Source organism: Marmota monax, unplaced genomic scaffold (assembly GCF_021218885.2).
Source record: "Marmota monax isolate L192 unplaced genomic scaffold, Marmota_monax_Labrador192_F-V1.1 WCK01_AAM20220418_F8-fsc00279, whole genome shotgun sequence".
Taxonomy (NCBI): domain Eukaryota; kingdom Metazoa; phylum Chordata; class Mammalia; order Rodentia; family Sciuridae; genus Marmota; species Marmota monax.
Genome location: NW_026693587.1, coordinates 1,632,294 through 1,644,784, shown reverse-complemented (window position 1 = coordinate 1,644,784; position 12,491 = coordinate 1,632,294). Strand labels below are relative to the sequence as shown.

General features: G+C 34.6%; 1 protein-coding gene across 8 annotated transcripts in view; it reads left to right on the top strand.

Moving 5' to 3' along the window:
* The window catches only part of Mpdz (multiple PDZ domain crumbs cell polarity complex component), a gene marked incomplete at its 5' end in the record, with an annotated part of 83,318 nt that extends 71,710 nt beyond the window's left edge, over positions 1–11,608 (top strand). For 3 of the 8 annotated variants that reach the window (XM_046459353.1, XM_046459350.1, XM_046459348.1), the window contains 8 exon segments: positions 622–708; positions 1,578–1,668; positions 2,797–2,840; positions 3,677–3,799; positions 5,088–5,192; positions 5,751–5,863; positions 6,775–6,898; positions 8,874–11,608. In XM_046459353.1, the coding sequence (XP_046315309.1) occupies positions 622–708; positions 1,578–1,668; positions 2,797–2,840; positions 3,677–3,799; positions 5,088–5,192; positions 5,751–5,863; positions 6,775–6,898; positions 8,874–9,020 (834 nt within the window). 8 annotated transcript variants of the gene reach the window in all.
* Between the last annotated feature and the right edge of the window lie 883 nt (positions 11,609–12,491).

The window sequence follows — 12,491 nt, the reverse complement described above, 5'->3', positions numbered from 1 at the left end:
CAAAAGCCCAGGGTCTCAAACACCTTGTGGTGCTACTACATCCTGTAGTATTAGGCTATGTAACATTTCTTGCATGCCTGTGGCTTATTTGTAAAGGGCTATAGGGAAATTATCTTCAGTTTTTATTTTGTATTTATGACAATATTTATTTAAGTATTATGTAAGAAGTCTACTCAGGTACAGTGTAGCAACAGATCATTTGCCCAAATTTATGAGCACCTCTTCTATTAAGGAAAAATAAGTTGTGGTTGTAGTAGCAAATTTATTGTTTTTTTTTTAAGCCCTGGGTTATTCAGTTCATTTGGCCTTTCTACATCAGTGTGTTTCATGAGATATTTGCTCAATTCTCAATTGCTCTTTGCTTTGGTAAAAATAATCTCCATATAAATCTTGAGATAACAAGACATACACCTGGGGTTGCTGCTGCTGTTTGGTTTTGTTAGTTTTTATTAGTTTTAATGTTTTAAAGGCATTTTTCACAAAGGATTGGTGATATCCTTACCTGTGGAAATCCCAAAGGAAAAACACTTTCAAAACCTCAGTGTTGAAGAGTAAAATGTATTGCTAAAGATGATTATAGAATTTTATTTAAGCATTTCCATAAAACAACCACTCCCCCAGTGTTCCCTAGGCACAGTAACCCTGGAAGTTGGAAGAATCAAAGCTGGTCCATTCCATTCAGAGAGGAGGCCTTCTCAGAGCAGCCAGGTGGGTAGCTGTCCATACACCAAGAAGAGCTTATAAATGGCCCCATGGTGGCACTGTCAGGGACATGGACACATATGTGGCCCTCTAAGCAGGGTGACTGAGTGAGTGCAGAGTTTGAGATAGGGCAGGATAGAAGATGAGAGTGGGCAAAGAGACAAGGTGTGACTCTTGATTAGTTTAAAACATCATAAGAATGTGATTTCAAGCATTCTTGTTTTCCCATAATCTCAATGAGTTATCATCGAATATATGTAAGGTCTACCAAGATACCAGATTTTAAACATACTGTGTAGCAATTGCTAGCATCAATCAGTATTCAATATTCAACTGAAAAACCCCACATAGGTGAACTGTAAATTCTCTTTACCCTTTATAAATTACAATATTGAAATAGTTCAAGATTTTTCCAAGTCCTTTCCTCAGTGCTTTCTTCTGAAGACAGAAGTAGATTTGTACCAATCTTGCCTTTAGTAACACTTTCAGACTTCCTTAATTACTAGATTAGTTTATCATTAACAGGCTCTAATTGTATAGTTTTTGTTTAAGTCCTAGTCTTTGTGCATCAGTTGTTTATAGAGGATTGTCTTAAATGAGATTATGAAAACTGTTAAAATTTTAGGTAAGTTGAAATCAGTCTTATTTACCCTCTTAGCTTCAATTTACCCATGTTATTAGGCAAATTATTTCTTCAAAAGAAAAAAAAAATCATCAGGAATTATGTTTAAATTGCCCTTCAAATTATCAAATGCCACTGTTGTTTAATGGTATTTCTCTTTAGATGCACTAAAAGAATTGAATTCTGAAATAAGTGGTATTTAGGGAGATTTATTATTTCTAAAATCTTCTAAAATAATTGGTGGATTTTGTAGGTGAGTGAAGGCAGTTTGTCATCATTTACTCTTCCCCTTTCTGGAATAAGTACATCTGAGTCACTGGAAAGCAGCTCAAAGAAGAATGCATGTAAGATTGGTTCAATATTTTAAGCATGTTTTACTGATCTGAATTTTGGTCGGCAACACTGTTTTTTTCTTTCCCTCCCTCCCTCCCTTGCACTCTTTCTCTTTTTGTTTCCTTTTCCCCCATCTCCCAAATCATCCCATATCTTTACGGAGGTACAAAAACGTGGGTTGGCAAAAAAATCTGAACATCATGATTCTGTGCCTGTGGCAGCTTTTCCCATTTGATGTTTACCCTGAAAGACATAGGAAACATTATCATCAGGATTGTATAGTTTTTTCTTACTGAGCAGACTGGTGTGTTTGATTTGCTTCTCTTCCTCTGTTTAATGTGACTCCAGCAAATCAGAAGATGCCACTAAGTGAAGCCTTCTTTTTCCATGAAGATTGCAAAATTTTGAGAAAATTAATATCATCCTCCTGTGTTTTAATTACATGAAATCGTGATGCAAAGGGTTTTTTGGCTTGATACATTAGTTGAAAGTTGTTCAAATTGAAGAAACTAACCATATGGCAGTCTCTGTTTGCAATATGACTAATATTCTAGAAGTTTAGGCACTTAGTCCATGGATTCTTTTAAAAATGCATCCGTGACTTTATTCCTCTCAGCTGTGCATGTGTCTTTCTATGCAAAGTGCATTCTGTCCTTGACTCATTCAAAGTGGATTATATAGTTATATAATTGATGCTTAAAATGAAGAGATGAAATGAGATGGTATGTGCTTTTTTTCCAACTGGAGAAATGATGAGTTCCTTTATGAGTTAGATCTAATCACATCTACTGTGTATCATTTATTTTTTTAATAAAATAAATGATAGCCCATGTAGTCCCATGTAGCTCCATGTATTGGTGAAAATTTTTTTTTTTTTTTTTTTTTTTTTTTTTTTTTTTTTTTAAAGAAAGAGTGGGGGAGAGAGAGAGAGAGAGAGAGAGAGAATTTTTTAATATTTATTTTTTTTAGTTCTCAGCGGACACAACATCTTTGTTTGTATGTGGTGCTGAGGATCGAACCTGGGCCGCACGCATGCCAGGCGAGCGCGCTACCGCTTGAGCCACATCCCCAGCCCCTATTGGTGAAAATTTAATGTTCATAAAAATGCTTTGATAACTGTATTATATCTTTTTTTACAGTAGCATCTGAAATACAGGGATTAAGAACAGTTGAAATAAAAAAGGTAATTTGGTGTTTTCAGAGGCATCTACATTTGTATTTTTCTGTAACTATGTTATTGCTTCATAGTATCCAGCTGAATACACACACACACACACACACACACACATTGTATACAGTGGAAATAACACAGTGCAGTCTTTGCTGAATTTCCTAGTGATATGACCTCATTTGAAAAATCACTTTTGCCAAAAATGGGCATCAATCTGACCCTACACCCAATCATTCCCTGCATCTCCCTTCTGCTGATCAGTGAGCCTTTCCTTTCAACAGACACTTCTCAGTTTTGCTGAAACAGATTTCCCATACAGCCATGAACAAGAGAGAAAATAAAAGCAGCTGCAATTTTTGAGCTTTATGATGTGTTGAGCGCTTTTCTAGACACTTCTTGTCAACATCATGTCCTTTAATATTCATTGCAGCCCTCTGTAAGGGTCACTGTTATCACCATTTTAGGAATGAAGATCATCTGGTGATCTGTTGAGGAGTGGGATTGTTCTAGATCCTAGCATTTGTAAGCATAGATCCCTGGATTTGAACTCAGATTTGATTCCCCAGATCGTGGCCTTTTCACTTCAGAGTTTACCTGCTCATCTGTCTCACAATATGATTTCCATTTAGCATATCTTGATTTTTTTTTTCTTCCTGAACAGATGCTTATTTTCTTAACCCATACTAAGGACCTCTATCAAATAAAATAATGCAGTTATCTTAAGCTACATTTTCCACCCTCACACCCATAGAACATCAAGGTGGACACTAGAATCTTGAACCAAAGAATAAACAAAGGTCAATTGAAAGTAACACTTTTACTAAAATCTTACATCTGTTGCATGGCAGGGGCCTACTGACTCATTGGGAATCAGCATAGCTGGAGGAGTGGGCAGCCCACTTGGTGATGTTCCTATATTTATTGCAATGATGCACCCAAATGGAGTTGCAGCTCAGACGCAGAAACTCAGGGTAAGTTTTACCAATAACCATAGTAGCTCTAACAAATCTAGCAAAAGATTTTTATGGGGTAGTATTTTTTTTGTTTTATATAAATCCTTCTAATCTAACCATCTATTGCAAGGCTGTTCTAAGTCAGCTAACCAAGCTACAGCAGACCTTGCTTTAAGTAAAGGATAAAGAATAATAATTCAAAACAAAACGAAAGGAAAGGAAAAAAATGATATTGTTGAACAGGAATTTGCAAGTAAGTGAAATGGGAAGATTTACAGTTGTCTCTTTGTATTTTTATTATATGTTTTGACTCTGTGGAACAAGTTAAAATAATGCAAAGTTATTTTCAGAAAGCTAGTATGAAGTGAAACTTTTCTGTTTTATGTTTTATTGGTATAAATGCTGATTCAACTTTATTAAATTGAAAAGTATCATTTATTTTCATTTGATTGTAAAGTTTGCAGAAACTTAATATAAAGTGACTTGCAATATTGTAAAATTACACAAAACTTGCTTACATTGAGGGATTATTCATATTAGAAGAGTTTGATGGGCTTTATAATAACTGGACAGCTCCAAAATCATGTAAATACTCTTTTAAAGCAATTCAGTCTCTTTAAAAGTAAAGCCTCTGTGGCCTCATACAAGTTCTCCAAACACAATCATGTTTAGTATAAATATCCTCTAGATTGGAAATGGTTCAGCCTCTTTTGATATCTAAATTAATTACTGACATTTAAAAAATGATGGTATATATACCATGGGGATCACTTTTCTCTAAGGACATAGTGAAATTTTTGGCTTTGTAGGTCATATGAGTGTCTGTTGCAGCTGCTCAGCTCTGCCCTGTGCAAGCAGCCAAATAAGCCTAGCTGTCTTCCAGCAAACTTTATTAACCAAAATAGGCAATGGGCCAGATTTAGCCTGTGGGCGTTAATTTGCCAGCCCCTGATTTAGTCACATCTAACGATTATAGTGATAATATCCAGAGAAATTGAAGTTTCCAAATAATATCCATATTTTATTATTTTAATAAGAAATAATGCCTTACCCTGGAGAAATGAAGAGTGACTTTCCCCCTCTCCCCCCCCACTCCCTTGGTGACTATAGAAATCAATGTGTACAACTTTTTTTGTGGTTGCTCCTTGGACTTCTTGGAATCGGTCATTTTCATCATTATATTTTAATGTCTGGTGACAGTATATATGTGAAGTTGACATTAAAGAAGGAAATGACTGCACTGGTCTCCAAGTCTTATTTTCCCTGTGTGCTTTAGTAGGTGGCTATTTCTTTCTCTCCCTGGCAGGTTGGTGATAGGATTGTCACCATCTGTGGCACATCAACTGAGGGGATGACTCACACTCAAGCAGTTAACTTACTGAAAAATGCCCCTGGCTCCATTGAAATGCAGGTGAGGTTTGTATCTCAAGCACTGTTCAGAATATGGGTAACTTTGAGGGCACATGAACTTTGATGTTAAAGCAGTAAAAAGGATTGAATCTCTTTTTTCGCATTTAATATATCCTTGAACATAAATGATATAAACTGAGAGCTTGAAGAATATACATATGAAACACATTCCATTGCATTTTACCCCTATGCATTTATTGTCTCCTACTTTATTTCTAAGGGCAAAATACAGGGTCTCAACTGTGAACATTAATTGCTAGAATTTTAAGTGGTGTGAGTGTCTTATATTCCAAGAATCTTTAAAAAATAATTGCACAGGAGACCATGTTTTAAAAGCATCAAACAGCATTGTAGAATTGAGTTAGAATATTTTTATTATCTGTATAGTTAAAAAGCCACTGGATCTTGTGAAATTTCTCTCTTATGTTCACAGAAATGATTAAGTGGACAATAAAATACACATTTTAATCCAAATTCTCTCTTTGAAGAAAAACTGCTGCTGTCTCCCTAGCCACATGAACATTTGTCTTTTTTCCTCTCTATGCTCCTTTGTACACAGGTGGTTGCTGGGGGAGATGTAAGTGTGGTCACAGGTCATCAGCCGGAGCCTGCAAATTCTAGTCTGTCTTTCACTGGACTAACATCAAGCAGCATATTTCAGGATGATTTAGGGTGAGCTCTTATGTTATGGTACATTATTTGTTACTTATGAATCAAGTCTTCCTGACAATTATATTCTCTGTCACATGTTTCTAGCATTCACCTAGAGATGAAATATATAGGGAGATGAGGCATAAAATGCAAAACCCCAGTGCTTTTAACTATGAACAGTTATGGCATAGATTTAGCTAATCAAGGAAGGATAGATTATAGACCCATAGCTATACATAATACTACCCTTCCCACATTTTCATTTCTGATTTTTTTGGGGGGAGGGGAGCTTCTTAGTCTTTATATCACTACCCCTGTATGATAGAGAGTAAGTCAAATTTATTCTTTAATTTTTTCAGCATTATTAACTCATTTCATACATCCTTCCTTTTGAATGAAAAAATGCACTGCCATTGGATAACAACACTGAATACCAAAAGCATAAGAAAATAAGAGTAGAGAAAAGAAGAAGAACATCGGAATGTTTACAAGCAATATAAGCTATATAAAATTATTTAATCAGTTTTTCTATATGAGCTTAGGAACCCCAATGTTTATGTCTTATTCCATTACAGTCCCCTGAACTTTAGCCCTCTCACTTTAAATAAACCAAAAAAAGAATGAGTTTTTCTGTGCCATGAGAACATGCAGTGAATATGTTAGTTTAAGGCAACTGTAAATGAGTAATAGAATTAGGGCGTTAAGTAGGATTTCATTAGATTATGTAAATTTCAGTACTGCACACAGCATGCATTGACAATTTAAGCATCCCCAAAATATTCATAATATATTTCCTATTAGAACACAAGGAATTATGCTAGTGTTAGGTAGATGTCAGACAGTGCATAACTTACAGACTCAGATTGTGTATGTGTGTGTGTGTGTAACCTATAAAAAATTCCAATCCTCTTTTTTCCTTTCCTTCATTGTAGACCTCCTCAGTGTAAGTCTATTACACTAGACCGAGGACCAGATGGCTTAGGCTTCAGTATAGTAGGAGGATATGGCAGCCCTCATGGAGACTTACCCATTTATGTGAAAACAGTGTTTGCTAAGGTAAGCTTGCAAATTTTAACCATTCTCTTCTCTGCTAAACATTCATTAACAGTGGTCAGCAGCTGGCTTATTAGTTTATGGCCTGAGGTAATGCCAAATGGTTAACAGTTGATCATTTTCTTTCTAAACTCCCTACAGGAGCAAGTCATTAAATATTTTTGTACAATTTGAGCTTAATAATGTTTAAAGGAAAATAGCTTCAAATTAAAACTCCATGGAAACTCTTGACAACATGCATAAAAATATTAATTAATTTTAGTTAGTAAATTCTGTTCTTTCCTTTGAAAATAAGTTGTACATAATTGTCATTTGAAAATGGGGCCTTTTAAATATGTATGCTACAGAGCACTGGCATTTCTTTTTCTTTGCATTTTTTATTGTGAAATAGAAAATAGGTACAGAAAAGTGCACAAAATGTATATTCACGTTAACTAATAGAACATTTATTTGACAAGTTTAATTTCATTGAATAAAATAGAAAGACTACTAAAAAGAATTTAAAGAGTATCCAGCAGCCTCGTCATTTACAATAAATTGATTATTCATAATTAAGGGATTTTATTTTTTATAAAGAAAAACATTTCTATCTTAAGAATGTTTGAACAAAAATAAAGATACTGGGACACTGATGAAGCTATTCAAACAACCGAAACCCATGTTTGATTGCTAAGGCATATTTATGTTCATAAGACATATATTCTCAGACCTACAAAATTGGACAAAATTTTCTGCAGGAGAAAATCCAAAATTTCAAAATTTTATAGTGAAAGAAAGCAAAATTCATGCAAAACATGTTTAAAGACTTGATATAGAGGCTTTAGATTAATTCTATGGTCCTTTAATTTATGGAGGTTTTATTATATTATTTTGAAAAAAGTATTATTATTTTTAATTGGTTTAAAGTGCTTTAGCTTAATTTTTGAGATTTTTAAAAAAGCTATTGGTGTGTCCAAAAATACAAACAGCATTTGCCAGTGAACAGGAGAGTCATGCAGTCCTTTTCCTCAGCCTAGGAACAATTTATTTAAGGCATGCTAGTGAGAACATATTTTAAGAATTTCATCATTATGGATTCCTCATTAAATTCTCCATATTTTAATCTTATATTTAATTGCATAATTGTCTTCTGTAAGCATGCCTTAAGATGGGATTCTTTTTCAAACAACAATGTCTGTGTTTAATCTTTATCATGTAGGGCCCATAGTAATATGAAGAATCCATCTACCCTTGGGAAGTAAGAACCAAGACAGCTTGAGCCGCCTTTTCAAAGTCACAGAAAGAGTTAGAATTAACTGTGTATGTGCATGTGTGTGCGTGTGTGTGTGTGTGTGTGTGTGTGTGAGAGAGAGAGAGAGAGAGAGAGACAGACTAGAAATAGAATCCAGGGCCTCTCACATGCTGGCAAGAATACTGCCACTAAGCTATACCCCCAGCCCCAGCGATGGATTTTAAAATCAGCGCTTGTACCTTATCATGTCCTAGTCAACCTTCACATGGGCTTTGTGCTTTTGCAAACCTTTTAGCCCTTATACCCAGGTGCTGTGAAACTGATTTTATTCCTAGTTAATTTTGTGTCTTCTTTTTCTATAGGTCGTTACAGAATAGAAAATCATGGATTCTATGAAATCATTCCTACTAGGCAAATTCCCAAATATTCTTTATTAACTTGAATTTCTATCAACTGCTGTGCTGAATAGCGCCCCGCCCCCCACCCCCCAAAAAAAGAAATCCAACTAATCTATTGACTGCTAGATTCTCTCCCAAATTGGAATCTCAATACTAAAACCATTTAGGAGAAAGACCTCCTTTGTGTATGTTCATCATTGCTTAATATTTGTGGAGCACCAAGAGCAATGTGCCTGTATATGCAGAGCAATTTACATTCTTATTTAGATCTTTTTTTTTTTTTTTTTCTGTTGTGTGACATGAAGCTGCATTCTTTTGAGAAGTAAACAAGTCTACTTTATAATTGCAGGGAGCAGCCTCAGAAGATGGGCGTCTTAAAAGGGGTGATCAAATCATTGCTGTCAATGGGCAGAGCCTAGAAGGGGTAACTCATGAAGAAGCAGTGGCCATCCTCAAGCAGACAAAAGGCACTGTCACTTTGATGGTTCTCTCCTGAACTGGCTGCCTGAACTGAACCAATCCAATCTCTTGCTTACCTCCCACTATAAGAATGGAAGTAGTCTGTGGATAATTGATCTTGTGGATGACTTTTCCTATATTGTATTCATGGGTTATTCAAAACTGTAGGGAAAAATAACATTTAAGTTTGTTTTTGTAGTGTGGTTTTTTGCTGACATCTAAACATCATTTTTTCTTTCCCCTTGTATCTTGTGAACCTAAACTCAAAGAGGAATAATATTTGTGTATGGAAATCCAGTTTTTCTTTTAAAGTTATTTAAAATGTTGTAGTCACATGGATAAAAATTATGTATCAATCTCATTAATAGAGAATAATAATTCTAAATCTAACCAAAAAAAGTGACTTCAGGAAATTCACTTTTAGTTTGAATAGTGAAAATTTATAGTAAACAAGGAAAATCTTAGGAGAGTTTTTTAAAAAGGACTTAATTGAGCAATCTCTCTCTTTTCCCTACCCCAAACTAAGAAAAAAATAATCTAATACTCTTAGTATTTAAAAGTTCTGAACATTATAAAATACCGTTATCTCCTCACCTCTAATGTAAACATATATTTTTGCTGCTTAAATTGTGTTCTGTGATTGAGTAAATAGCAAATATATGGAGCAGTATTCCTAAGTTTTATAAAGGAATCATATTTAAAGCACATCTTGATGTTCATTTTCATTTTTTGACCTGTTATAAAATATTCTCATGTTGCTGTAAGTAAAGCAATGATGTTACCCCACATTGACTGTTTTTTCTAGAGAACAACCAGGCTAATCATGGAAGAATGTAAAAGGGTCCCAGAATCTTTTAGTGCTGTTTTCAACAACTGATGCAATACTGAAAATGTGTTTATGCGCTGTGCAGTTGTTTTTCAATTAGTATTACTCTTAATGACAGAGAAAAAAGCAATGTGTTAGTAATTATTTTGGTTGTATGCCCTTAGTAAATTGATAGAAAAATTAAGGGGATTAACATAACTTCATTTCATTGCCTTATATTAACATCTTATAATACAATAGTTTTAGACTAAGGGAAACAGATGGAGCTGTTTATTGAGACAACTGGCAAGGAATTATCATGTGTTCATTCCCATTTTAGAGCGTGAAACTCCTACATTAGAGTATATAAAGTCACTTTAAATATTATATTTGTAACAGAAGTAGTGTACAGATATTTTATTACAGCATTCTTGTGTAAACGCATAATTAAAGTGAATAAATAAGAAGAAGTTTCAGTGGTGCACAAATTAAAAAGCCAGAATTTCTGTTTGCTTGCTGTCTGTACTGAGGGAAAGGTTTATTATTTAAGACTTACTATTTAAAAATTGATTTCTGTCATGTCTAATAGCATGTATCATATCCACGGATGCAATTAGAAGAAATATGGACAATGTCATTATGGAAAACTCAGTATTTTTTACCTCCACAATATTTTTGAGCACTAAAGATTCATAGACTCCTAGGAAGGGAAGTCCCTGTGTGTTTTTCTAGGGTACTATTAATGCAATAATATTGGAAGTTATTCTTAGATTAATAAATAGCTAAAGTGTATTCAGAGAGAAAAATCATAATGAAAATTATTTATTTTAATAAATATGAAAAGTCTGATTTACACACTGATCAAAGAATTGAGAACTCTTTACTAGTTCTGTCCCCAAATTAGCCAGTAAGAATATACATTCCCTCAGATTTATCTCATCTGTAAAATGATAATTGTTTCATCAGAAAATTTCTATTTAATTCTAAAATGCAAGAAAATATTTTTATAAGAATTCTGTGCTTCTAGTCCATACAAAAATAAATGGAAAAAACTACACACCTAGTGCAACAATTTGAGAGATGTATTCCTCAACCAATCATTGTAAATTGAGGTGCTTAATGTAAAAAAATCAGTTTACTATTTCAGTGATATATCCATTTTCTTAGCCACCACTTAGGGCCCTCCTTTATGAAGCTATGCCAGGATTCTTTGGTTGTAGGCCACTGAAAGCTAAACTGACCACTTTTAGAAGTTTAAACTAGCAAAAATGTTTATAGAGGACTCTGCATACTAATACTGTGTGAGGGAAAGTAAGCCAGTTGAATTGAAGTTTGAGTAAATATGTGAAAGAGTCTCCAAAAAAGAACCCAATGGACATCTGTCCTAGCTTAAACAGTATTCTCCCAAAATTCATGTCTACCTGGAATCCTAGAATGTGACCATTGGTCATAGGTTCTTTGCAGAAGTAATTATTTATGATCATTGTGGGATAGAGTGTGTCCTATCCTTTGACTTGTAGCTTTATAAGACTGTATGAAGACAGAGACAAAGACAAATGAGTAATTGTTAATATCATTGAGAAGTAAGATTTTCATCATACAAGAAAGGAAGTACACAGAATGTAAGGTCAATAAAACAATTTATAGTCCTGAATTAAAAAACAAAACAAACAATGATGGAAAAGAAATATGCCAAGGAACACCTGGGGCCACCAAAAGCTGGAGAAATAAGGATTCTTTCCCGGGGCCTGTTGACACCTTGATTTCAGACTTCTGGCCTCCAGAACTATGAGATAATAAACTCTGTTATTTTAAGCCACGATGTTGTGGTATTTATTATGGATGGCATTTATTATGGATGCCCTGAGAAATTAATATTATATTTTTGTATCCTGAGCTACTGTCATTGTGCTGGGATAGTAAGATATTATAAATTGCTATTAACATATGAAAAGAGAAAAGGGAGGAAAAGAAAGAGAGAGGAAGGAAGGTAGAGTTTAAAAGCAAAAGAGTATAGATTCATCGACATTGTAGAGAAATAACAAAGGCTTGTGTTTCCTATACTATTTCTTTCTGGAGTTTTCTGTGGTGAAGAAATAAAGTACTTGAGCAAAGAGTTTAAATAAAGACTCTTAATGTTGTGCCATGTATAAACCAAGACAGTGGATCATCCATAATGCCTACTGAGATTGATTGAGTCTAACAGGAGACTACTACAAGTTTCTGGTGGTGTTCCTCAACACTCCGAGGGATAATAATGGCAGTGACAAAGTGTTTCATTTCAGCACTGACTGATTCATAAAAGTGGGAGTAGCAGGGAGGCCTAGCAAATCACAGCATCCGTATGTCAGAGCAGCAATGGAATTGGAGGCATAAAAGGATTACGAGTCATGAGAGACAAGAAGACAAGAAAAAGGAGGATCATTTTTTTTTTTTTTCTCTCGTCAGAAGAACCTTGACAAAGCAGATTTCGATAGACATGAACAAGCAGAAGGGGGCTGTTTCTGCATTGGGATAGACATACTAAGCTGCCTTGGATTTGGTCAGCTCATTTGTTGTCTGGATGACAGGCAGTGATTTAGTGTCCCTCTTCAGATCTCCATCAGCCTGAAAACTTGAAAGAATGCCTGCAGAGAGACAAGGATAAACAGGTTTTTTTGTTTTGTTTTGTTTTTTTAAGGTGTGGGAGGGACCCTCAGAATG